General features: G+C 35.8%; 2 protein-coding genes across 3 annotated transcripts in view; both read left to right on the forward strand.

Moving 5' to 3' along the window:
• Positions 1-27,342, forward strand: part of LOC128680149 (cell adhesion molecule DSCAML1-like) — a 204,901-nt gene that overhangs the window by 60,677 nt on the left and 116,882 nt on the right. The gene's annotated exons all lie outside the window — the stretch shown is intronic.
• Positions 22,383-26,213, forward strand: LOC128680148 (uncharacterized). The gene has a single exon (XM_053762991.2). The coding sequence runs from the start codon at positions 22,882-22,884 to the stop codon at positions 23,965-23,967; it is 1,086 nt and encodes a 361-aa protein (XP_053618966.1). The 5' UTR covers positions 22,383-22,881; the 3' UTR covers positions 23,968-26,213.

Here is a 27,342-nt window from a genome sequence, read left to right on the forward strand (position 1 = left end):
TTATTTTTGCATGAATTTACACAAATGCAATTAAATATATCTTCGTATCAAATTCGTTACAAAAAGGCAAAATCTGCGTCCATGTGTGTTACCTTTCCACCAGTCACTCAACGCAGGCATACTTTAGCATTTCTAATTCGGTCCCTTCATGCAAATCCCTTCTCCCGAGCGCGGTCGAGGGTCAGAAGGGAACATGCAAAGTGACGACGGCCGTTGTTTGACGACGTCCAAATTGCTTTCTGTGAGAAACTTGTGCAATTTAACTTGAAAAATGGATGGTGTGAAGTCATTTTGTTGTCTCTGAATAGAGGTATAAAGTACTGCTTGTAGAAAATAAGACTTAACACAGAAATCCAGCATTTTGTGCAACAAATGATTTAATTACTTCAGTCTTCATGTGTTCATCAAATGTCATCGAATACAGAGCTGATTTCATAACGGTTAATTTTAAATTCGAAACTACTGCGGATTCGGTGCCCAGTAACTCAATAGTAAACTTAATACACACACAATCAAAGACTTTTAGGAAAAAGAGTCAATATTCTATATTATCAAGGTCTTGTCTTACCCGTGCCTTGAAATTGTTGAGGCGTGAAGGTGTAACAAAGAAACAAACTTCAGTTGACTACAATCGATTGTTATGTAGTTAGTGTCTGTCTGTATAGTTGAATGTTACATTTCTTGTTCTGGGTTTGTTTTAAAAGCCATACTAGCGTTGGTAGATTGAGTTTGTTAAAACAAGTTTTTACATAAACGACATTTTGCCACAAGCTTTTATTGTCTTATTGAATAAAGTCCGTGCAGTAAACCGTTGAGTAATTCCCTCCTTGTAAGACGAATCTAGCGCTTTAGGACAATGCACGTCTGTCATGGAAACTGAAGCGCCGCGACGTGGGGAATCTCAGCTCTGTGCAAGTGGAAGTAGGTGAAATAATTTGCAACATCGAGACATGAAGAGGTGAATTTAACTAATAATAAAAGCTTGTAAAACTGTTTTTTACAAGCTTTTATTATGATTAAATTCTTTCTTCAGGATATAAAGCAATAATAAATAATGTTCAAAGCTTTTTCTAAGAATTTGGTCTGCAGTCTGCTCCACGGCCTCGCTGATAGTAATAGTAGGCAATTAGGGGACCCATAGTATTGGCACTGATAGGCCACAATGGCATTATCTAGAAGGGTCGACGTTAGGCAGGTCGGTTCTAAAATCACAACCGAATATTCAAAATTTTAATTTCTTTTTTATACTGACGAGAATTGAGCAAACATTATTGGGCAACATTATTTTAATAAAATGTCATAAATAGGTACAAACTATTCAAAGAAAGGAAATAATATTTTATCCTAAAGAGCCGCATCGACGTATTTAAATAGTAAAGAGGGAACGCTTTGGTCGAATATTAAATCTATTTATAGAAAGTCAACTCGGGCGCGCAGTCTGAGGCCCTCGAGCTCGAGATTGCAAGATATAAAGGGTTGTGGATAAGGCATTGTAGCACTGACAAGCTATGTGTAAAACTCTTTTTAAGTTGGCTATTTAACTGGGTAAAAAGTGTACATAATTTATACATAATACAAAATTATAAATACCTTTAAACTACCATAACCAAACAAAATAATTAAAATATCAATTTCATTAATCGTTCCTATGTTTTTATTTTCATTATAGCATACGAGAATAAAGAGTGAATTTTGACTTCAAAAATCGGGACGTCATAAAACTGTCACGTAGCTCCATATGTTTTTATATTAGAAAAGTAGCCAATTGTCAAATCTTTCAATCAACTATTTGTTTATTTGCATAAAATGTATATTTCAAAAAAGGTGTTATGTATATTTAATATACTACATACTTATCTCTCATAGGTACATTTAAAATTACCAAAAACAGTAGGGTAACATTCAATAATATATTTTCAATTATCATGCCAAAATCGTAGTTGATATTCCGGTAGACATAATTCGAGAAAGGAATATTATCGTACACGTAAAGCTTGCTCTTTCTTCAAGTCCGCTTAAGATAAAGAATAGATAAAAAAATACAGAGGTATAATGAAATCTCGCAGTTCCATATCCCGGCCGTCGCGTCGCCTTCGCTGTGCCCGAAACCTGCCACCCTTTTACGACAAGTGGGTCCGATGTCCTTTTTTAATATTTTCTCGATATCACATAAACCCTCTTTATTTCAATCCTGCCGATTGCTACTAAATAAGGACTTGGGATAGTAAACTCCTGCTTTATCGTTATCTGCGAGGACCAGAGGTGGGTAGCGCCAGGTAAATACATACGCCTATGTAATTCGCCAGATTTACGCTCGGGCGTTCACGGATTTTTTGCTATAATTTAAGACGTATAAATGCGTATGCAAATGCAAATTTCTTCTTCTTCTTTTCGAGTGTGTCATTGCTAACACTGGTGTCAGATTTTATTCAAGTCGCTTGAAAGCATCTGGCATGAATGTTACGACCACCTATCAACGTAAACCTGGGCGTAAGGCAAGCAGGCGCGTAGACATATAATAAGACATTCACACATACAATGGAATGTGAAATAACACAATAAAAACTCTTAGTAAACAAATAACCAGCATAGTTCCGACGTAACAGCCCTCAACACGCAATTAACAAACACAATCAGGCTAACGAAAAGGACGGCCGTGCTGAGGTTTATAGAAGAGACAGAAGTGGCGATTTGAACAGAGTTTTAAATGGTTTTGTTGCACATGTTTGGTTAGGAGCACTGTCCCGGTTACTCACTCTTTCACTCACTCATTAACTCTTTATTATATTCAAAATTATACAGTTTCCCATACTTGTGAATGCGGTGATTGGGAGCTGCTTTACCTTGTCGTGGAAATTATACATTATGATTAAGGAATAAAAAGCCTTGTCAGTTGAGCTGTAACAGCATTGACGAAAATTTTGCGAGTCTGCTGAAATGATGGGCGGTTCTTAAAATGTTTTAGCTCTGTAATATTTTATTTTGTGCCCGCAAACAGAGGAATTTGTTTTCGTAAATAAATTCGAGTCTTGAGTCTGACGCGCAAGGGTCCTCGTCGCCTCTTGACTGTTTGTCGTGATTGACACGCGACTTTTACCTGTATTTTGTTAGAGATAAAGGTGAGTGTTCTGCAGAGGCTGTCATCTTTCGAAGGATAGGTTTGCCATCAAAATGCTTGAGGGTTTATGAAGTAAAGAGTCAGGACGACAGAAAGTCCCATTCAGGAATTAAATGACGCTATCTTAAAAATAGATTCGTGCTTTTGCAATAATTTCTGACTAAATGTATAAATGTTATTTTATTTAAAATAAATATACATCACTAATAATAAAAATCTATCGTAACGAGTTCCGGGACAAAACATTATCACGAAAACTCCATTTCAACCCGAAAATATAATTATTCTTATAATAACACATTCAGCATCTTCGTTTGAAAACGTAAGTAGGCACGGAAATAGTTACCAAAGGCGTCAATAAAAATCCTCTCAAATAGAAACAGAAGAAAGTGACTAAATAAGCAACAAACACAAATAATATAGAACACAAAAACGGAATAGTTTTCATAAGAATATTGTACCTGTAAATGAAAGTTATAAAATGTTTAACCATTGTCTACGGCGTTTAAACAACGTTCAACCAATAAATCTCAAAGTATAACAACAATTAAAGTCAGAACCGTAATCTAAAACAATTTGTTAATTAAAATTGCAATTGAAAATTATGAGAGTGCATTAATAAATTAACCCTTAGGGTGAATAGCAGTACCTAAATGCTATTAACATAATAATGGTATAACCGTTGGTATCATGGCCATTCGTTCGGGGCCAGGTAGGCTTCGGGGAAATAGCGGGAGCGCCTGCTCTTTATTAAGATGTACGGGAAACGTGTTGCTGAAACATTGTATTTCTTGTTTTCGTTTTCTTGTAAATATATTACTTTCTAAACTAAAATAACAAATATCTAGACTTGACCCCCGAGCGGCTGAGGAAACACAAGTACTGAAGTGTTTTTATTACTTAATTAAAATGTAACAGCTTGATCACTCTTTATTAAAACATAACAGAATTTGTTTTGTTGAATGTTAACATCTGTTTGTTACTAAGAATATAAAGATTTTAATCGAATCAGAAAAAAATTAAATATTCTTATTATGACAGTTTTATTTTGCAGCAGAATTTAAACGAATTTTGGATAAAATTGAATGTTTGCGAACTAAACCCAATCTAATGGAGATGTAGTAATTGGCTCCAAAACATTTTGTTTTCATTCTAATAACAAATATCGAAACAGCATTTGAAATTTTTGATTATATTTTTTTCCTGCGCCAGTATACTTACGAAGTACGGATAAAATAACAAATATCACGCCAAGATCAAAAGGAGTAAAGAAGCTTTTTAGACGATCAAAAAACAAAATCACATCGCTAATCTCGCTACCAAAATCATTCCCCAAAAACATGCCACCTAACATCCCTTCACCCTACACTCCTTAGATCCGCGATTGACAAATTACTATGACTTACCTCGAGACCTCTAGGGCCAGGGCCGGACTGGCTATGACGGGGCCCTAGCCAATGCGATATTTTGAAACTCATTTCGAATATTATGTCAAAAAAGAAAAGTAGTATTTTAGAAATTGTTCGTTTATAAAACAAAAGCAGCAATCATATTGTTTATTTTAAAATTACTACTTGCTAAAACACACGTATTTCTCGCATTGAGCTCATACCCACCTTTGTAACCCATTTATAAGACATTATCATTAATGAAGGATGATGGAAAAAACACATTTGAAATATAAAAACATTAGATGTGGCTTTTGCCGTTTTGCGATTCCGTTATAATGAAATGATTATTTTACTTCTTGATATCAGCGCTTGTTAACTTTATAATCATAATTTGAAAAACGATAAAGCACGTTTAATATAAAAAGAGTGTAACTTAGACCTTGTAGTTTAAAAACATTTATGCGTGGAGCCCAAAGCTGATGCGGGGCCCGTAACCACTATAAGCTATATTTCCATCTAAATCCGGCCCTGGCAGGGCCCGGTGTCACCGTTATTGTGTAATTATGGGCGCTGCGGGGCCGTAATGGAGTCTTTAGTTGCCGTTACTGGCTTTTAAAGCGCAGAATAAGATCTCGGTTTATTTCGGAAAAAGTATCAATTTTAATTTCTTTATCTTACAGGGCGATAGAATAAAATCTTATGTTCCATTCATAATCCTTGCTCAACTTTCAAACATAAAATAATGCTTTGCAAATTTTATAAAAAAATATTTAAATGGAAAAAAAAAAATCTAATACAATTCTAGCTGTTACCTGCAGCTCAGCGTTAGCTTATGTCTGACCCCGGGTATATAAACTATATCAATTCTAAATTTTATAAAAATCGATCCAGCAGCGACCACCTTTGAAAATGAGACAAACTTTCGCATTTATAACATTAGTATGGAAACGGATTTACGAACGAGAAAAAAATATTCAAATTTCTAGTTCCTAATACCAGAGATCTACAGACAGGCGGCTGGTTGTCAAAGCATAGTCGAATCTTCAGTTTTAAGAGTTAATTCATTTAAACGGACTCTACTTCGGACTGCCACGTGTCATTACCGTGAATTCAACCGGAAATATTATCAGTCGAAATATAATCGATTAAGCTTTTTAAATCATTCTTTTGAGTCCCACTGCTGGGCAAAGTCCTCCTCCCAAGATAAAAGAAAAAACATTATTATAAGACCAGAAAATTTTTGTCCATGATTCAACCATCATTGCCTCGAGATAAGAGAGCCCGACTGGCGTCGACTTCCGCGCGAAGCTTCCGGTATCAATTTCCGCACTCATATTTATTTGAAAGCACATGTGTATGTAGAGCTTTTGACGCCATGTTTGTCTGAAATTGGGTTATTCAAAAAGTTTTGAAAGCGTGATAAGTATATTAATATAATTGATCCATGGTTCTGTTGTAGATTTCGCTCGAAGCGACAATGGGACGGTAACTGAAAGTTAAAACAATAGCATTTCCAAAGATGGTTGACGTCAGGTAGGCGGAGGGTTGCAAAATTACAGTCGAATATTTTTAATTTTCTTACACTGAGCCCGGGTTCCACGACGTCACATCCCTGATTGCAACTGTGTCCCGAGACATTGTAATGGGAATTCAGGGTTATCTCTCTGTTTTTAGGCTACTGTCACAAAGATGCGCACATTCAAAAAAATATTAGGTTTTTTTTTGTACAATTTACATATTATGTATTATAAGTATTCTTAAAGAAAATCTTTTGAAATTAGTGACGCTTTTAGTCAGTGTAGCAAGTACAGTGAACAAGCGTAAACCTAACCAAATTAATTGCGAATTAGCCTTAAATTGATCTTTTTTCTTCCTTTTATTAAATACCTTATAAGTAATTGTATATTTTTAAAGGACTTACATACATGACGTAGAATTTATTTTTAATTCTAATATTGGTGAAAGTTAGATAATGTTTGGCGGCAACCCTGCGCTGGTACTCGCGCTCACATATTACCTAGATTATGAGTGCCATCAATAGATAACGGCGCCCAATATGCCCGGGAGGCACGTCCACAAATATGCACACATTATGAACCTTGCTGCTATCGGATTAAAGGTCACGTCCTGAAAAATGTATTTTACTAACCAATTTTAGACACAAAAGGTTGTGTATTTAGCGATAAATTCAAGTTGCGCGGGAATAGCGATGGAATAGTGTTGGGTTAATTACTCGATATATCACTTAATCTTTTGTTTGTATATTGTCGGATTTTGTTCTGGGCTTCGTCTTCATTGAATTTTGTTTTTTTTTTCCATTTCGTTAATTCGCATATGAATATGAAAGATTATGATAAATTTTCTTTTTTTCTATATTTCAGGTTAGGTTATTAAAAGATAATAACACTCAAATTCCCAATATCAACCAATATTAAAACTCTAAATAATTGGATATACGAATTTGTTCAATCGCTAGAAATAACAATATCCGAATTAAATCAAAAACCATTTATTCTCGTAATGTGGTTGAGGTAACATTCGTTGTTGCTATAGCGTTTACCCCGCTTTTCATTTTCTTAAAAAAAAATAATAATAATCTCACTTTATAACATTAATATTATAAAGGCGAAAGTTTGTGAGTAAGTTTGTTACTTCTTCACGCTCAAACGGTTCAGATATTTTTTTCGCAGCATGCATTTTAACAACACCTCAGTCGCAGTAATAAATAATTATTATCAGACTATTTTAGTAACACATGAAATATTATTTGCCAGACATATTCCATTCAAATCATGTATTGCTTTGAATTGAATTGAATGTAAATTTCGACCTAAGGTCTCATTGTTGGACAGTCAATTATTCGGCAACACACACAAGATTGGCGCTGGCTCAAATAGGTCATATAGACGAGGCTATTCATATTCTGAAAATTGCATAATGTACAATGTTAATATAATTGTTGCAATTAAAATTAAATATCTCTCTAACGAATACGTAAATTAAGTATAACATTTTAGACCTCGTTACGTATAACATTCAGAGCTTTTTATACCTTTCCCTATTTTCTTTTTACTTTTTATAATAATTCTGTGTAGTTTCTTAGCTGTTAGTATTTATGAAGTAAAGTAAATAAACTTGACCATTCTAAAAACATTCCAATAAGCAAACATTTCGTAGTAGTAATAAAAATGTTATCCAATAAATTCTAAGAAGATTCCGCGTTAAGACGACGAAATCAAGCCAACAGAGCCCGAAAACAAAAGCTACATTAACAAATTACCAAACAGATCCCAATTTAAGAAATATGGCCGCCGTTGTTCAAATATTGTCCGTCCTCTCGACAAATCAGATTGTCGAACAACAATCAGGGCTGGGCAAACAATCTAAGCAAATAGGCCCGGCAAACAGCTGCCCGCGATGGAAAACAAATACTTTGACGCCTTACAGGTGTATCTGTTTGGTTTTGACCCCTGCTGGAAAAAGTGGTTATGAGTTTCGACTACTAGTTTTGGGTGCAACTGTTGGCAATTTTAATTACGAAATTCATAGGAACAATCATACGGAACTTCTGAAATAGTAAAAAAATATATATCATATGCTTTGTTAAAGAGGTATTTGTATATTATCGAATCGAATCGAATCAAATCATTTATTCGGGAATTAGACTTTCACAGGCACGTTTTCATGTCAATCTTTATATCATATAGTAATTTAAAAAGCTACAACGTATTGGCATTTCGGATGTCGAATACAAATAGGTATAATATGTTTATGTGTTCATTCCGAAATGAATTTTCAAAATATTTCTTTGACTATTTTTCTGAACTGGACAAAAAATGAATTTACTCAATATAATTTTCAATGAACAAATGAACGTATTTTAATTTAACAACATAATTAATCAAACAGACGTTTCTCTCGCTAAAACAAAAACCAAAACTACGAGCAAACATAATTACATAACAATGTAAATATTTCTCTCTATAGCCGTAGGTTAAAGCACGACACTGTCAATAATAAACGAATCAGGAACTCTGCAAACATTTCCTTAGCTGTACAATCATCGCCATCTTCTGTTTTGATAACAAGTCCTTGGCAACATCTGCCATGATATTGTTGTCATAGGTTAGAAAACAGAATGTTTCGGCAGAAAAAAAAGACATTTTTGTCACAAGCTTTTATTGTTGTCAAAGAAGATCTTATTGCATTCAATGCATGATTAAAAAAAAAACAATAAACCGATGAGGAGTTCCTTCGTAGGGAGCTGGTCCTGAGTCACCATCAAGTCATGCTTATCATTATAATGCATTGTCATTAAAACGAAACGTGTGCTCAATATTCCAACTCTGTTGAAGATTGTTATTTACAAAATTTCACCCCAACATACATACAAGTTAATAAAAGTTTGTAAAAATCTACGATGAACTCAATGATGGTAATGACAGCATTGCGAAAGAGGGAAAGAAATAACCGGTCAAGTGCGTGTCAGTCCACGCACAATAGTTTACTACAATAACCAGACGAGTGCGAGTGGCATTCACTGACCGAAACTTTCGTACCAAGCCACCAGAAGTTTTATAGTAGAATACAGTTGGACGACTATTACTCGCAAACTTATAAAGCTAACTTCGGTTTGATAGTTTTCATTCTAATTTTGTTATAAAATGAGTACTAATGGTAATGATAATACGTATGCATTCCTAATAACAAGCGTTTCGTTGGTAGAAAGGGCGACCTTTAAAGCTTAATATTTTATGAACAGTTTACTAAATCTAAAAACGGTCTTCCCACACAGGTATTATTTTTGAAAGACCTATTCCACAATACCCCACACTTAGGAAAGATGAAAATAACTCTCTTCACGTGTAGGGGAAGTACTCTTTCAAATTTGTATCTTAGACCAAATTGCATCGTTCTAATACGAATAGTTTTGAGCTAGACCGCGGCCGGACGGACGGATGACGGACATGGCGAAACTATAAAGGTTCTTTGTCTCTAGGACTACTGTACCCTATAAAGGGAAAGAAAGTTAAACAGAATTAATTATCAGTAAATTATCGTGAAACTTGGACAAGGGTCAATCGTAATACAATCTAAATAATTTTAATTTAATAACTTTTAATTCTCTTTTCAAGTTAATAATACTTAATTAATATAGTTGTTCCATAATTACTTTACTTTTCTCGCGGCCATCTTGGTTTTCATGAGTTGTTTTGTGCGCCTGACTCAACACTCGAATGGGTACTTGTAACTTAAGTGGTTTTACTCAATGTCTGTCTGCTTGAGAGTTTTAACATCAGAAACAATGCCTGTTTGTTAACAGAGCTCTTTGTTGATTTGAGCTTTGAACATTTTTAACACTAGCTTCTGTATTCGGTTTCGTTTATTTATAAACTTAATGATATACTTTTGGGCTTTTTAGAAGAAGAATCAATTAAATTTGAACTGAAGGAATATTATTACTAATTCTTAGTTATATTCACTCAGATACGCAAGTAATACATTATCATAAAAATATGGCGTAAGATTAGGAACAATTTTTTTATTGAAATTCTTTGTGAATGAACAGAAACAAATTTTGTTTGAATTCCGTATAACAATCAACATTGCCCCGCTTTCATGAATATAACTAACCGCCATATTTTATTTGTGGTAACATTGTAATTTTTTACCTAAATTAGAAAATGACAACAAAAATTTGCACTTTATTATTTCTTTCGACTTTCATCCATTTCCTATCAGAAATTTTCGCCGACATTTTGTGTCTAAACATAAGATACTTATATGACATATTTGTATAAAAAATTGTTACAAATATAGTTTATTAGTACTTCATATTTTCTTAAAATATTTGTTTAGTTATAAGCAAGTCTTAGGAAAGTAAGGGAAGGGCTTAAATAGGTGGAAATTAAATTAATTAGCATCGCCCACAGTTGTTTATCGTAACAAGTTTACGAGGCGTGAACTTGCCAACTTCGAGACTGTATTACGTGAAGTGTAAACGCTGCTTTAATGTAGTTTGAAGTTAAAAACACTATTTCATATTTTGAGTTGTCTTTCTCTTATCTGAGCGTGCTAATGGTTCCTTTCACAGCCGTTGAGCTTCGGAGCCCAGAATCCGCTTTCCAACTTGATATTTTAATTTATATCTATATTTATATTCTTGATATTTTTATTTATACCTATCTCTTTTACATTCTCTCTCTTCCTCTAATCTACTTTTACCTTCCTCTCTTAGAGTTTCTCTATGTTTTATTCTCGTGTATTCTGATAACCCGTATTCGCCTCGTATGACATTCACGCGCAGGATATGGAGTAGTTTAATTATTTATTTAGATCCCTCAGGTGTCCCTCTGCTGGGCAAAGGCATCCATCAATTCTATACATTTGATCCGAATCCTGTATTGTAAATAAATGAGCAGGCTTTCTTTGTCCAGGACTGGTTTGGTTTGGAGTAGTTTAATACGAAACGAAAATGTTCCACCATCATAGATTAAAAAATAGATAAAGTGATTTTTTAATATCAAATTATCAATATAAATATTTTAAGTGACAAAAATAAAAAAATAGAAGTTATTCTATAATATAATCTATAGTATAACAAATTTCTGAAACCCTCGTTTTCACAAGGGAGCAATAAAAAACAATCGAGCACGACCCGTGCTACCAGGATATCATAAAACCTAGCTGGTATTTAGAGCGTTACTGACCGTTCAGTCATCACGACATTATGCAAACTGTCCCGGTTATATCCTAAACTCCTCGAGAGAGCCATAAACCATCCTAATAGTCTCCGCTGTACGACCCATTTGACACTTAGGAATATACAAAACAGAATTATCAGACATGATATGTATAACATCCACGCTGTCCTGGGAACAATAGAAAAATATAGTATATAACAACTGTTTCTCATCCCGCGCAAATTGCAAAAATTAAAGATAGGGGTATAAATTGGAAATTTGATCATAATAAATAAATATTTCATAAATAAGACCTTTCAACATTATGTCAAATCTCCTAACACAAGTGAAGCCCAGGCCGCACTCTGCAAAGAACATTATCGCATTGACAACCAATCCCCTTCAAATAAACTATGCGATGAATATGAATCACTTTCTAACTATAAAACTGACAATTTAACCTTCCGAGGATCGAGTTAACTCTGGCATAATCCGGTAATAACCGCTCGAGGGACTTCGCAATTAAAGTTGAAACACCCGACACAATATGTGTCATGCTGCTTTTGTACCAAATGAGTTATGTTCATTCTCCCCCCACTCTCGCCGTTCTCCTCGATCTCTCTCATCCTTGTTCCCCTACATTCGGAGCTGTGACGCCCCGAAGTCCCCAGGGTGCGCGTAAAATATCAGCCTGAGACAATTGGTGGAAAGCCAGACTGAAGTCGAGTGCAGCATTCGCTCGTTTGTTGTAAAAGCACCTATGTATATAAATTCTCATGTCTGAGCTAAAATAAATTTAGATAACACTATATAAATAGATCATAATTTACTTTCCTTTAAAGACAATAAGTTTTCGGAAAATCCTAATTGGGTCCTGCCCTGAGAAGACAATTAGTTATCCAACAGTTCACTTAAAACATCAAAGTTTCTACCGCATCTTAAGGCACCTTGCTTGGATCTTTACATCGTGGTTATACGGACGAATTTGCAAAGAGTTTGGGTAGCTTGTTGTGCTTGCGACTGTACCTTTCAATCCGTCATTAAATATATCATTATGTTATTGAGTTAACTTCGACCATTGAGCCCCCATCGCGAGGATCTCCGGGGTGCGATGTAATAATGTAACAGCTCTCATATTTGGGTCATGTCAGTTATATAGTAATCGAAATTGTAATGTGTGAACTTAACATCACATTCATGTCAGCGGTGGTGGTCTAGTGCTTCAGGTATCGCCTTGAAAATTTAGATCATAAGGATTTCTTTATTTTTTTACAATGACAAATCACAGAGTGATATCATATTACCTTATTCATAATAGCTACATTTCGGCCATGCTGAAACAAGATTCTTTAACTGTTATAACACAAACATAGGATTAGGTAGAATTACATTTGGGTAATAATATTTAACAAATTCACATCTCATTGTAATATTATTTCAGAAATTACTGATTTCAATTAGAATTCCTCTGACACTCACTACTCTCCCCATTATAGTCATTGGGAAGTTGATTTCTGAAAAAATAGCGAATAAGATATACAGATAGACAGACTTTCGCATTTATAATATTAGCATGGACTAGTGACAATGTGATGCAGTCAATGTAAAGAATTACAATTCAAATTCAATTTCATGCAATCTACCTATTACTACACACGTCGTCGTGGCAGAATATGTACTATTTACTTTATAGCAAACATTAATTTCACCATATCTGTACACATATTTAACTTTTGAGCCTGGGACCTTTTTGTTGATAGTCTTAACCGCTGGATTCCACCACCGCTTCTATCCTAAAACACTTCAGGCGCAGTTAATTCCCTACTTCCTAATTCCCTCTGGAACTCAGTAATTCCGCGGTTTCCTTTGATTGGGGGCTGTTATCGGAAATATTTATTAATTACATTGACTGCCCCCCACACCCCACCCCCCGCCGAGAGTCAATTCCTCATTAAGGCCCCCTTGAGTATGGTCTCGGTTAATTTGATGGCTGTTTAAATTCCCGACGAGAGTTTAAAACTAATTCCGTTTAATAAGACAACATTGTGCCGGGAAAAACATCATGGTTAGGCGTTTAAGTATGTAATGTATTTAAGAAAAGATAATTAATTATTTGGCCAATTTGTATGTTTATGTTTTTAGAAAATTAATATTTTCTTTTCTTTCTATAATACCATTTTCATTAAGTATCATTTATTTTAGTTATAATTTTATAATCGTAATCTAATATCGTTTTGTTTCATTGAATAGTATTTTATTTCCAAGCGAAAATCTTCATTCCTATCCGATTATATATATAACATGTCTTTAACAAGTAACAAGTTATAGGACAAGTTATAAAATATAACATGTCTTAGGTTATATAAATACCATCGTCTTGGAAATAAACCACAGAGACAAATAGAATATTCAATTCAATAAATATTTGTAATACTTATTATAACTACTAATTTCAACATTCCGTATAGCAATGGTTTATATCAACTAACATTCTGTATATTACATACAATTTTATTAAAATTTGGGCTCTTATTGTAATAAAAATGAAGCAGTAATTTTAAAACATAAATTTGTCAATCCATTTTTAACTCTCATACTTGTAGACACAAAAACACTCGTAGTTATCTAGCTGTCCCAATACCTCATTATAAGTTAGCAACTTTATGACTGAGTCAACTTTGTGGATATGTGACCTTCGTCACGCTTGTCACGCGGGGGGTGCGGGGGGTGGAAGTTATTTTAATATCTCCCCTTAAATGGAATAGTTAAATCTAGTAAGCTAATATTACTTTGGTAAAAATATTATATTCTAGAGCTAGTAGCTTAAGATTATTGCTATCATGTAAATATGTTTATGTGAGAAGTGGAGGAGACGCACGGCATGTATCGACCCCATATAATGGGATAAGGATAGACGAGTGATGATTGCATGGTATGCCTTGTAAGTCTTAGGGCCAATGGGGACCCGGTCCATTTCTAAGTCGGATTTTTTAATGAATGTCTTCATAAAAAAAAAATAAACACAAACAATCACGGGGCAAGATGCTGTTCCCGAAACAATTTGAGGTGTTTTCAACAACGTTGGAAATATTCTAATTAGATTTTTTTTTAATGGAAAAGCTTCCCACGTCATATAAATATGTTAATCAAATATGTTTTTTTTCTGGTCTGATAGCGAAAGAAAAACTTTGAATGTGCCAAATTCGTCTCTTCCGGCGCAGATTGTAGAAATCAATCAAAAGAAAGAATTATAAATTGGAAATTATTATAACTACACTAGCAGCACATATATATAGCTATACATATAATAAATTTGTAACTGGCATGTTTGAACATAAGAAATATACAAGAAAAGTATACGACGGGTCTATAGTAACAAGTATAACAGGTCAATCGACCAATGGATTCACCAGAAAATCAACAAAATATCGTCAGTCATTTCGAACTAGCGTTAGGCGAATCATTTTCGATGTAAATTTAGCATGCATGTCAGAATGGGTTTCCTGCGCGCGTGACGCGTCCCGCGGGTCGTGTCACGCGGCGGGACAGTCCCTAAACGCCGTGACGTGACGCCGGGACCGTTTGAAAAATGCGTGTCATCAGTTAGGATGCGCTGAATATGGCTGAATATGAGTAACTTTTCCCAATTTTATACAAAGCGACTGCCCAAAAGGGAGTATGAGCGCTTGGGAGGGATATACAGAGGGATATAGATGTGTGAGGTATGCGAAAGGTTGCCTGGACGAAATTGCTCACAGCGATTAGGGCGCCCTTAACGCATATATTTTAGTTTTCAGTTTTGTAAACTTATGTTTTCTTTTATGTGCAATAAAGGGTATTGAAATCTGTCTAGACAGACAGGTTTCGGCGTGGTTAGCAACGAATGGCTCAGGATAGAGACTTTTGGAAGACAAAAGGGGAGGTCTTTGCCCAACAGTGGGATACATAATACAGGCTATAAAAAAGGTATTGAACGTTCCTTTTCTTTATGAGTTTAAATTCATTTTTTTTATCTTTAGACTTATATATTTAGAATAAAATTAGTTATAAATAAATATCCGTCAAGCTTCAAGCTAGATATAAGTAGCTAGTAATGTTAAAATTAAACGTTTTCACGCACAATGCCCAATGGAATTCAGCGAGTGGCGGCGGCGGTCACAAAAATTAATACGTGGACATAACCTCAGTACTCGCACAAAAACCACAATAATCAACCTATATCACCACAATTTCGCGCCAAAATGACTGCGAACATTACTAGGTTATACCATATTGTAGTATTGTAGTCGAACATAATGGATAACATTTTTTAGAGTTGGTTTCACCAGTCGATTTTGATATTTGTCACCTGCTCGGAATAACGCAATGTACGCTTTTTTGTCTAAACGTGGATGGCAGATTAAAGTCAACGTCAATATTGACTGGTGCAACGCACTCTAGCTTGACAATCCAGATCCAGAACTCGGTGATTGGCTCGGAACATCGATAGAGACAATTATCATTCTCATCAATGTAAGAGTCGAGACGAGGGTAGCCGATGACATGGCAGATAAAATTGTAATATATTGGACAAGTGTAGGGTCCCGTACGGAGTGGTGGTTCAGTCGGTTGGAGGCCGACTTGTGTACGAAATGCGAAGGTCCTCAAGTCGACTTAGGTACCTAGGAGTCGACGTCTCTCTTGACTAGCTTGGTTTTGGTTATACTATACTAGCAGCCTGTCCCGGCTTCGCTCGGTTAAAAGATAATAAATTATACACCTAAACATTCCTCAGAAATCACACTATCTATTAGTGAAAACCGCATGAAAATCTGAATGAATTTGTCTTGATTTAAATTTGAATTTTTGAGTTTATTGCGGAACAGACAGACAGACAGACAGACAGACAGACGCGGCAGAGGACTTTCAAGAATCAAGAATCATTTATTCGCACAAAATATGGCACAGAAAGATGTTAAAATTAAATAGTATCACATATTTTGCCAAACAATGGCATGCAAATTTATAGAATGTAAGGACTTTGTTTTATAGAATGTAAAGATTTTAGACCACTAGCTTCATGCTTTCGGTGAAGAAAAGAATTGTAAGGAAATTCCACTGTTTAGTTCAATATAACTATGAAATTAAATGTTGCCGATGGCACTAGCCTTTAAACCAGATCAGATGACTTTATGCGATAAAAAAAAAGACATGCTATTTGTAATTAACCAAAAAGAAATACAAGAGTCCGTGCCACGAAACGAATAAAACCCAACACACGCGGCGCTGCAGTCGCTGACAACACCAACGTTATTGATGTTGTTATGTTTTCTTTTTTTAGATTGTGTGTGTTGCTATCAGAATGCTGCGGGACTGCTTTCATGGCGAGAGCTTAAAATTCTGCAAAAATTCCTCGTCGCACAAACATGTTCGCTCTTAGCTAGTTGTTAGCGAGGGTCTCGCAAAATTGGTTTTCGATAAAAACGGCCGAAGTATTCGATGCGGTGCGCTGACGGGTTTCGGATTAAAATACCCACGTTCTGATATGTTTGTGAAATAGAAGCTTGTCTAACTACATTCCGAGGCGGCGTGTGGTCCCGCCCTAGAATAGGATCACTCCAAATCCCCTCGTGGACGTCGTACGAGGCGATTAAAAGGACACAAAACCTTAACAGCTGATAGGCAACGACAGCATTCCCAAAGAGAGTCGACTTCAGGTCGGGCGGCTGGTTGTAAAATCATAGCCAAATCTTCCAAATTTCGTGATACTTTTTTTAACGCTAACCCTGGGCGTTGGGGCGTCACAGCTCCGAATTATACCGGGAACACGCGAAGTTGAGAGAGATACTTCTGTGGAAGTTGCGGGAAAAAGAATACCTTAATTATTATTCTCGAGCAGAGTGCAGGTCTCAGGTTTGGTTCCAACGTGTGTCACAACTGGTTTTCGTAGCCCACCATCTGTTTTCAGGTGAAAAAAATTGTGGGTCCCTATAGTCAGCTAATGTGTAAAAGGAAGAAGGCAATGGCTAACACTCCTTTAATATTACATTAAAATTCATGTGTGTTTTATTCCATGTAATGATCATGACTCTCTAGGATGCTAAAAATAGAAGATTATTTTCACTTACTTCTTAACTTATACTTTCATAAAAATGTTGACCAAAATCATACACATAAAGTACCCTTTTTCTCAGAATTCCCAACAATCGGGGAAGAAGCATTATATACTTCTATAATCTAATAAAATATTTTTAACCATAAATAAGAAATACATCGACAAAAAAATCAAACAGGCGCCGTGGCAAACGCATAATGACAGCGGTATTCAAATTAAGAACGGCAAAATGTTACATTAAACAGGAAAAAATTCATATCACCCAAATTTCACCCCTATTACTATGCTAAATAATGGCACTTTTCCCCAATTTTCATACATAACAATAACTCATTCTACGATATTCGACCTTATAAAACAGTTTTAAAAATCGAATTCCGCACTATTAACAAGCAGAATTGAACATTAAATTTATAGCTTTACGACACAAATTTGCATGTAACGTTGAACGCGGGTAATTTGTCTTGTTATAAATCAGTTGCGAAGTGTAACACTTATTACGTCACCCGGCGTCGCTCGCACTTTGTATAGGAGACAATACAAGCGAGTTATGGTGTGTTTAGAATGCATTTTGTATGTTTGTTTGACTTTATGAATGGCTTTGTGGAGCTATTGTTGTGGGGAGTACGGGGAGTCGTGTTTTGTATTTTCTGGGAAAGAGTTTATCGTTGAGTTACTGTTTGCAAAAATATAGGACATTTTTCATATGAACTTCTATATCGTGCTTTTAAACGTTGTTTATTTGACGATGTCAAAGCGGAGTTTTTGGCGAACACTGGTTAACATGCTAGTCTAAAAGCGAAGAGAAGAATATAATGTAAATTCTCACGTAGATTAGACTAGTTCTAAGAGTGGGTTGCACCAGGCAACATTGACGTTGGCTTTAACCTGCGCAGGAAAACGCAAAGTAATTACGCCATTTTGTCTGTATGATAGCGGCGCCGTCTTGGTTGACTATTGCAACTTATCCTAAAAGTTAATCAAGAAAAATAGAACTGGAATATTCTATTCATCTCAAAGGTGAAATTTATCACTCTTTGAATCTAAATAAAATTCTACCATGAAGATCTTTCTCATTGAGTGTCTCGTCTTTAGTCGTGGTGAATTGAAAAACAGACAGTTCAGGTTAATACCAATCAAATTTAAGATTAGCACAAAAGCATTACTTAATCGAATCATTGAGAGGGCACACAATGGCACTGCATCAGTGTCAAGATAACTCCGGACACTGTCGGACACCGCGCCGGACACAGGACAGCGGTGTCGGACACTGGGTCGGGATATATCTGATTGTCACAGAACAATGTTGTTGTTATTTATTGTTGTGCTATGAGTTATGCTGCTCATTTTGATATTAGTTCGTGCGATTTGGAGAAGAAGAAGAAGGAAAGCGGATCTTAGGCTCCGACGTGAAGAAACAGAGAAAGAATGAGGTCTTGTATGTTTGTTTGTAACACGCACGTCTTTTTATTGCAAGAAAAAAACACATACCTACCTACAAAGAAATCTATATTATTATTATATAAAGGTACAAGCATTTGTGAGTTTGTATATTTGAGGCGGGTAATATCCGAAACTACCATCCGGTTTCAAAAATTATTTCACCATTAGGAAGGCACATTATCCAAGATTGCTATAGGCTATATTTTATCTCAAAATTCCCACGGGAGCGAAGCCGCGGGCAACATCTAGTCAGTAAATAAAAGAGACGCGTACAAAGGCGGGCTTATCCCGCAAAGGGATTTCTTCCCGCCAACTAAGTATTTGAAAGGAAACAATAAAAGCATACAGCGTAAGATCTTATTGGTGGAATCGATATTAAACAGTGATAGGTTTCGCCGTTGAGAGGTGTCTTCAGTACTAAATAATGCAAATGGTCCGCTTTCGTTGATTGACTTTTACAAGCGCTGACCTTGAGAAGTACGCATTTTGCTGTGAGTGAATAAATAATTATTCATAATTCATTCACAAACATACGTACAGCATATAGAATAAACAATGCCATGCAATTAAATATATCCCATGATAGAGCAACAATATAAGAAACGTTATATCTAAACAGAGGTGGGTAGTTATTATTAAATGATGTAATTCTAATGTGATAGTTTGTAGTAAGCTCGTCGGATTTCCATAAAACCACCCAGTAACATGCCCTTGAACCGAATCCCGACACACCTGGTGATCCTGTGTGATGTATAATTCAGGAGATAAACAATTAATTATACAGAAGTTGCTCGCTTGTCGGACGATCGTGGAGAGGACAGGGTGACGAGCGAGCCGTTCATTATTCGATTTTGTTATGTATAACATCTTGAATCTCCTACAAATTGATCGTGAAAAGGGACGGAACTCCGTAACAGAAAGGCTGACAAATCGCGCTCATGATTTGACCAATTTCGTCTACGAGTGTGGTGGAAGGATCGTGAAGTCGGAATCAAATTACTTTACACTAAAATTTCATTTTTAATTAAAACATAGTAAATTAAAACTAAATTATAAATTAACATTTATTATTTAGTTTTTAATCAATCAATTTAAATAAAAAAAATATCCGTCGTCGTGCGGTAAAGTTCCTAGAAGGCTGGCGACATTTCCTCTTTGTATGGCCAAACTCAAACGTTGGCCAAAATAGTCACCAGCCCTTCGGTCCCCGGAGACATCGACCAGGAGTGCGGAAATTTCTTTGTAAAGCGTTTTTGCATCCGCACCCCGAGGTCCCAGGGTCTCCACAGGAAAAGGCGTAAATATATATGGCTCTCCCTGAGATGCATATTTACGCCTTTTGCCGGTCTCCGCCGCCAACGCAGCCGCAGCAGCCTTACAGGCAGTCGCTGCTATGGGATGGAGCTACTGTATCCACGCACATCGCATCCCACACCAACCACCACCTATTCCTCCACGGAATTAGTGTATACGCTTGCTTATAATTTCTTTGAGATTACGTCTATTGGTGAAGCCAATGTAGAGGCATGTGGTTCCGCCCCAGAATAAGATTACTTCACCTGCTCCCTGTGTATGTCACATGATGCGACTGAAGTAACAATAACATTCCTAAAGAGGATTTACGTTAAGCATTGGGAAATAACCGACAAACCTTCAAAATTACAGGTTTTTTTTTTTACACTGACCGTGGTGACCGTGTACCCCGTACGTAGGAGACAGTGCTGTTTCAAAAAAGTGATATTTTGTGAAATAAATTCGCAAAAGATATCGTAGGTTTCATTATTGGTTTTCAGTCTGTCGCTCCTCCTTTACCCAAGTCGTAGCTCTGGTTCTCTCAATTACTATGTGTTTGTTTGTAAATTGATATCTCATTAACGTGGCGCAGCGATGAGGAAAGATGTCGTCCAAACTCTAATTAAAGCTTCTGTTGTTTTTTCTTTTATTACCGCACCGTTTCCCTCGTGTCTGGTGTGCTCTCACTGTGTCGCCAGGCTTTTGTATATATGTATAATCTTTGATTTTTAAAAATGATCGCGACCAATTCAGAACCTCCTCCTTTTTGTGAAGTCGGTTAAAAAGTACTGGTGGGTGAATTTCACGACTGATCGCGGCGTGTAGCGTGTAGTGTGTTATTGTCGTATATTTTTTAAAAAATAATATCTTTTTAAATTAAACATTTATAAAATTAACATTGTACCAGTACTTATTTATAAAATAGAATAATGAAATTGATTACTGTGTATGGTACAATTATTTAAGAAACACTAATGATAGCCCACGGCGGCGTTTAAAACGCTCGTGAAATTCATCCTGGTTTACAATTAAGTTCATTGGTGTGTGTTTGATTTTGGACCTAGATCAGGATTTTAGTTTTAATTTAGTTTTGTTGTTTTGTAATGGATATTCATTTTATTGTTCCCTGTTGCTTATATAATAAACAACTTAGATTTTCCAACAAAATCACTACATAAAACAAAATAGCATTCCGTTGTCTGTCTCTTTCTATGCTAAATACAGATTTTGTTGTGGGTTTTTTTAAATAGATCGAGTGATTCAAGAGGTAGGTTTAGGTTTTACCTGAACAAAGCCGCGACGGTCCGCCTGTATACAAATAAAAGTACCAATAAAACTTTATTAAATAATTTTCACAATTGAATTGGTAATAACGAAAACTGTTACAATATTCACTGAACCATATTTTAAAAGAGTCTGTATTGATTTGATCCCAGGTTTAATATCCCGGTTGTATTGTACGCGGACGAACTTAATTCGACGTTAAACCGGTTTCGTTTGACACTCGATGAAAACCTGCATCCAATCACGGTATTTCTACAAATAAAATGTATTTTCAGTCAACGTCAAAGTTGACTGCTGCTGCTGGATATTAATAATAATGATTTTATTATTACTTTAAATAAAAACACACATTTCTGTACTTGAGATTCTTCTTATATGATTACATAAGCTAGCAACTTTTCACTATTTTATATTAATTTCATCAATAAACCCGCGAAACATTCAAAACCGACTTCGCGTTTCCAACTTTTATTTATTTATTTATTTATCAATTTATGTACACAAAAAACTTAAAATATAAATTACATTATAAAAAGAGTTTTCTTGGCTCTGTCTTCCCTTGTACCCTGAAAAACAAGTGTTATTGCCTAAATTTTACATTTCTGTGATTATATTCGACGTCAAGACCCAGCGTCCGCTCTCCTACTATACTTCACCATATAATTAAGAACTTAAGATTTTATATTATCACAATAATTAGTTATAAGTTAGATAAATCTTTATATTAGCTACGCATAATAGAAATACAAATTGAAGTTACAGAACAGCATCAAAAGATATATAAAAAACAAAATAGATAATGAAAATAAATGTGTTATATGCGTGGATCATCATCAATATTTTAGCCACAAAAATTCCACGGCTTCCTCATTTACGAATGCATAAATTTAAGTAATGATTTGTCTAGGCATTGAATACCGTTTAATGAATACGCTAGCTTTCAACTAAATAGCTGATTGAATCAGATGGCTGCGACACATATATATAATTCCCTGAAACGTTTCTTAAAAAAAATAACACAATGAAAAAATCCTTAATCTGGGGCACATGCCAGATGCTTCCATAAATAAATAACCATCATAGCCGTGCGCCCACCGCGTACACAGCGTTTTACTATTGCTCTGCTAATTTTATTCATGTTCGTGGTTAAAATTCATTTCTACATCAATTTTTTTTTTGTAGTATACTTTCTTCAGGTTGACATTCAATCCAGTGATATTTATATTAGTGAATCTAAACGACGTCAAGTGCTATGTGCTAATAACTTGTAGAAATAATAGATCACTTCGCATTGTGATTAACCTGGCCGAGTTGGTGAGTCATTTTTTGCCATTGCTCGTCGCTCGGTACTAGTCGTCCGCCCGCCTCACCCCGCCCCGCCGCCACCGCTGCCGCAAGCTCGTTGTGCACTCAATTCTCATCGCTACGTGTGCTGCGCAAGCACTAGTATATCGTGCGTGCATCATCGTTACCTAAGATAAGAGCCGAGCTGCGCATTGCGTGCGTACCTACTAATCGTCACTTTTTGTTTTGAGTTGAGTTGTTTGCTGTTTGGTGAGACATTTTGCGCGCAGGATGCCTAATATAAATTGTGCTGGATGTCCTAACATTATTAAAAATAATGAATATGTCCAATGTAGAATATGTTCTTTATCTTATGATATTATTTGTGCAAATTTAACTTTCAAGAAATTCTGTACTATGTCCAAGCAAAGCCGGCTGGACTGGCAATGTCAAGCCTGCCTTAATAAACGTCCGAAAGCCGATAATCAGAATACGCCAGTGCGTACTACATCGGAGGCACATTCAGACGTCGATCTAGCTGCTAATTCTTCTAAGCCTAGTAAGCGATCGCGGTTTACCTCACCCGAGGTTGACTTGGATATGGACGAATCTAAAGAGAGTTGTTGTCGAATGGCAAATTTGAATGAGCTTATAATTAGTGCTTTACGAAGTGAAGTACCCAAAATATTAGAGGGTTCTTTGATAAAGGAACTGGAGCCAATTAAAAATCAAATCAGCGATGTACTGAGTTCTATTGAATTTATAAATAAAAAGTACGAGGAAATGAGTAATTTATTAAAGAGTCGCGAAGAAGACATTAAGCAATTAAAATCGGAAAATATTCAACTACACAATACGGTCAAGGATTTGCATAGCCGGCTTGGCGCTCTAGAGCAGCATAGCCGCGAAGCTAACATAGAGATACACGGTTTGCCGGAACACCGTTCGGAAAATTTAGCTCAGACTGTAACTCTAATTGGGAAAGCTGTGTCCCATCAGATACAGGATGGAGATGTCCTATCTTGTTTCAGAGTGGCTAAAATGAATGTAAATAGTAATCGTCCTCGCTCGGTGGTTGTGAAACTTCGCAGTCCCCGTTGTCGCGATGCCTTTCTTGCTGCGGTATGGTCATATAATAAGAAAAACCAGGAGAAACTTAACACGGGTGTGATTGGTATTGGCGGAGATAAGAAACAACTATATGTAGCTGAGCATTTATCTCCTGAAAATAAATCTCTGCATGCTGCTACGCGTATCAGAGCCAAAGAGCTTTCATACAAGTTTGTGTGGGTAAGAAACGGGAGAATTTATGTCAGGAAAAATGAGTCATCGCAACCTAAATTGATAAATAATAAAGACAGTTTGTGTTTGTTGTAGCCATATAGAAGACAAGTGGTGGCATTTACCTTTCAAAATTCATCAATATTTATTATCAAAATTTACGAGGCATGCGTACGAAAACCAACAATATCTATAAAAATATTTTATTAAATAATTATGATGTTATAGTATTCACAGAAACTTGGCTGAATATTGATGTGTTAAATAGCGAATTTATTGATAGTAGATACCAAGTATATCGGAGGGATCGTACGCATTCCGAGTTTTATTCTAAGGTTGATGGTGGCGGGTTGTTGATTGCCGTTCGTAAAGAGATCATGAGTAGGCGAATGGCCGATAGCGAAAGCTCTTGTGATGACCTATGGGTTGAAGTCGAGTTGATTGATGGCAAAATCGTTAAAAAAATTGGAATTTGTGCGGTGTATACAGTTTGTAGTTCATCGCCTATGAAGTTAAAAGAAATTAATACATTCTTAGACAATACATCTGAAGTGGCTTGTTTACTGGATGACATTATTGTTATCGGCGATTTCAACATGAGATTTTTAACTTGGTCTAAGGCACAGAATGCAGACTGTATGGTCGCCAACAATTATAATAGTGAGCTTGGATACGCTCTCCACGACTTTATTGCAATTACAGGCCTGAACCAGAAAAATTCAGTTCTAAATTCTGAGAATAGAATGTTGGATCTAGTTTTAACGAATCTATCATGTAAAGTTTCGCAATCTTCATGTTTGATAAGTAAACTGGATCCTCGACATCCGCCTCTTTCAATATCTTTAGATCTAAAAACATATAACTTCTTAGATTCAGTGCCTCGTTCTGATTATAATTTTTATAAGGCTAACTATTTAGATATTGTGTCCGAATTGAAGAAGGTGGATTGGTACGAGCGTCTGAATTGTTGTGAGGGAGTGGATGAAGCAGTGGAAATGTTTTATAATATTTTGCATAATACGATAGAAAGATTTGTTCCGAAACGTAAACAGCGAAATCAAGCTTACCCAACCTGGTTTACATATGATTTGATCCGTTTGTTGAAAGAAAAAGATAAACTCAGAGTTAGAGTACGTAAACATAATAATCCTCGCGATCGTTTAGAGTTAGATATAGTTAGGAAACGTGGTAAAATGTTGCTTTCGACATGCTATAGAAATTATATCGATAACACTGAGTCAAACATAAAGAAAAACCCTAAGGCCTTTTGGACTTTTATTAAGCAGAGAAAAAGCTCATCGCGTAGCGCAATTCCCTCTATGTTGCATTCTGAAGAAACGGGTGCTGCCGGCACTGGTCAGGAAGTGGTTGATTTGTTCGCATCTCATTTTGGGTCTATTTATAATGACAATACTCGTGGGGACTTGAACAACAGTTATATGGTTGAAAGCCCACATTATACTAATAAAATTGGCTTAATTCAATTCAGAGAAAGTGATGTTCTTAAGGTACTTAAAAAACTAAATCCAAATAAAGGCGCTGGGCCCGATAATATCCCCCCGCTTTTTGTTAAGCGATGTGCGGAGGTATTATCATACCCCCTTACTTTAATATTTAATTACTCCTTACGTAGTGGCTGCTTCCCTACCATTTGGAAACGCGCTAGAATTGTTCCAGTATTTAAAAAGGGTGATATAAGTTACGTAAAAAATTATAGACCTGTATCTATTCTGTCTACGTTTTCAAAAGTATTTGAATCACTTGTGTGTCCAATACTCACAAACCACACAAAAACAGTAATAACTCAAGACCAACATGGTTTTCAAGAAAAAAAGTCTGTTGCCACTAACCTCCTTTCATATGTAACACCGATTATGAGTGAGGTGGATTGTAACCGCCAAGTGGATGCTGTTTATACAGATTTTTCTAGCGCTTTTGATAAAGTAAACCATTCTATATTGTTGGACAAGCTTCGAACTCAATATGGCATATGTGCTTCGCTTTTGAGCTGGTTCCGTTCATATCTCGCTAATAGAGAACAGTCTGTTGTCGTTAATGGATATGAATCTTCACCCTATATTGCAGCATCTGGTGTACCTCAAGGTTCGCATCTTGGCCCAATTTTGTTCATTTTATTCATTAATGATATCACTCAGTGTATTAGAAACTGTAATTGCTCGTTGTTCGCAGATGATATGAAATTGTCCCGTGTAATAGTGTCAGCGGATGACCAATTGCTGTTACAGGAGGATTTGGATAGAGTTTCACAGTGGTGTCTGAGTAACAATATGGTGTTGAATATAGGTAAGTGTCAACACATTACTTTCACAAAAAAAAGAAAACCTATTCCAACACACTACTACATCAACGGTGAGGAAATTGCACTTGTTTCAGAAGTTCGCGATTTGGGCATTACCTTAGATGCAAAGCTCAGTTTCATCCCACAATATAATAATATGATACTGAAAGCTTCAAAAATGCTAGGTTTCATTAAACGCAATACAAAAGACTTCAGTAATCCTTCTACCAAAATTCTCTTGTTTAATGCGTTGGTTAGAAGTAGACTCGAATTTTGCAGTGCTATTTGGAATCCTGTCTATGTCGTCCATTCTACTCGTATTGAAAGCATTCAGAGATCGTTCTCAAGGCATTTGGCCTTTACTTCGTCAGGTATATCGTCTAGGTGCTCATATGACGAACGTCTTTCGTTTTTTCACCTCAAACCCCTAGCACAACGACGTCGAATGTTAGATTTAATAACCTTCCAAAAAATAGTACAAGGCATCTCAATGTGTCCGAAGTTATTAGACCAAATCAAAATTAATGTGCCTATGATGAATAGCCGTCGGCGGTATAAAAAAGACTATTTTTCGGTTCCACCGTGTAAGACCAGATTGGGTAAGCATGCACCTATGTCTAGATTTATATTAACTTTTAATAATTGGCATAAAATTTGCGATTTAGATATATTTCATGATACGCCTAAAATGATGAAAAACAAAATTTTACAAAATTGAAACTATACTTAAAAATAAAAATCTAAAATTAAATTACAAAAGTTGTTAAATCGTTGATTTTATTGATTATACTAGATATCTATATAGGTATACTAGGTATATATTTTATTGCATGTGAAAGTATCAACGTAATCAAAGTTGTAGTGAATGCCGTGCACGTCTGTAAAAGATGTAAACATTAGAACTAGACTTAAGATTTAATGTAAAAATGTAATGCATATGTTTATATTGTTGATGTGCCAATAAATAAATAAATAAATAAATAAATAAATAAATAACCGGCTAAAAATGATTTAATAAAAGGAGGGCACATTTCGCCCGGCCCGTAAATGTAACATATGTAAATATATGTAAATGCACTCGCGGCGCTCCGGATGACAGCCGCCCAGTTACGGCTGGAGCAGGCTGGTGTGCTGACTCTTTACGCATTTCCCCTTTGAAGATACATTTAATC

This window comes from Plodia interpunctella, chromosome 23 (assembly GCF_027563975.2).
Source record: "Plodia interpunctella isolate USDA-ARS_2022_Savannah chromosome 23, ilPloInte3.2, whole genome shotgun sequence".
In the NCBI taxonomy this organism is placed as follows: Eukaryota; Metazoa; Arthropoda; class Insecta; order Lepidoptera; family Pyralidae; genus Plodia; species Plodia interpunctella.

What these genes read in the sequence shown, in the direction of transcription:
- LOC128680148 (XM_053762991.2), top strand. Translation starts at nt 22,882, where the DNA reads ATGCCTAATATAAATTGTGCTGGATGTCCTAACATTATTAAAAATAAT.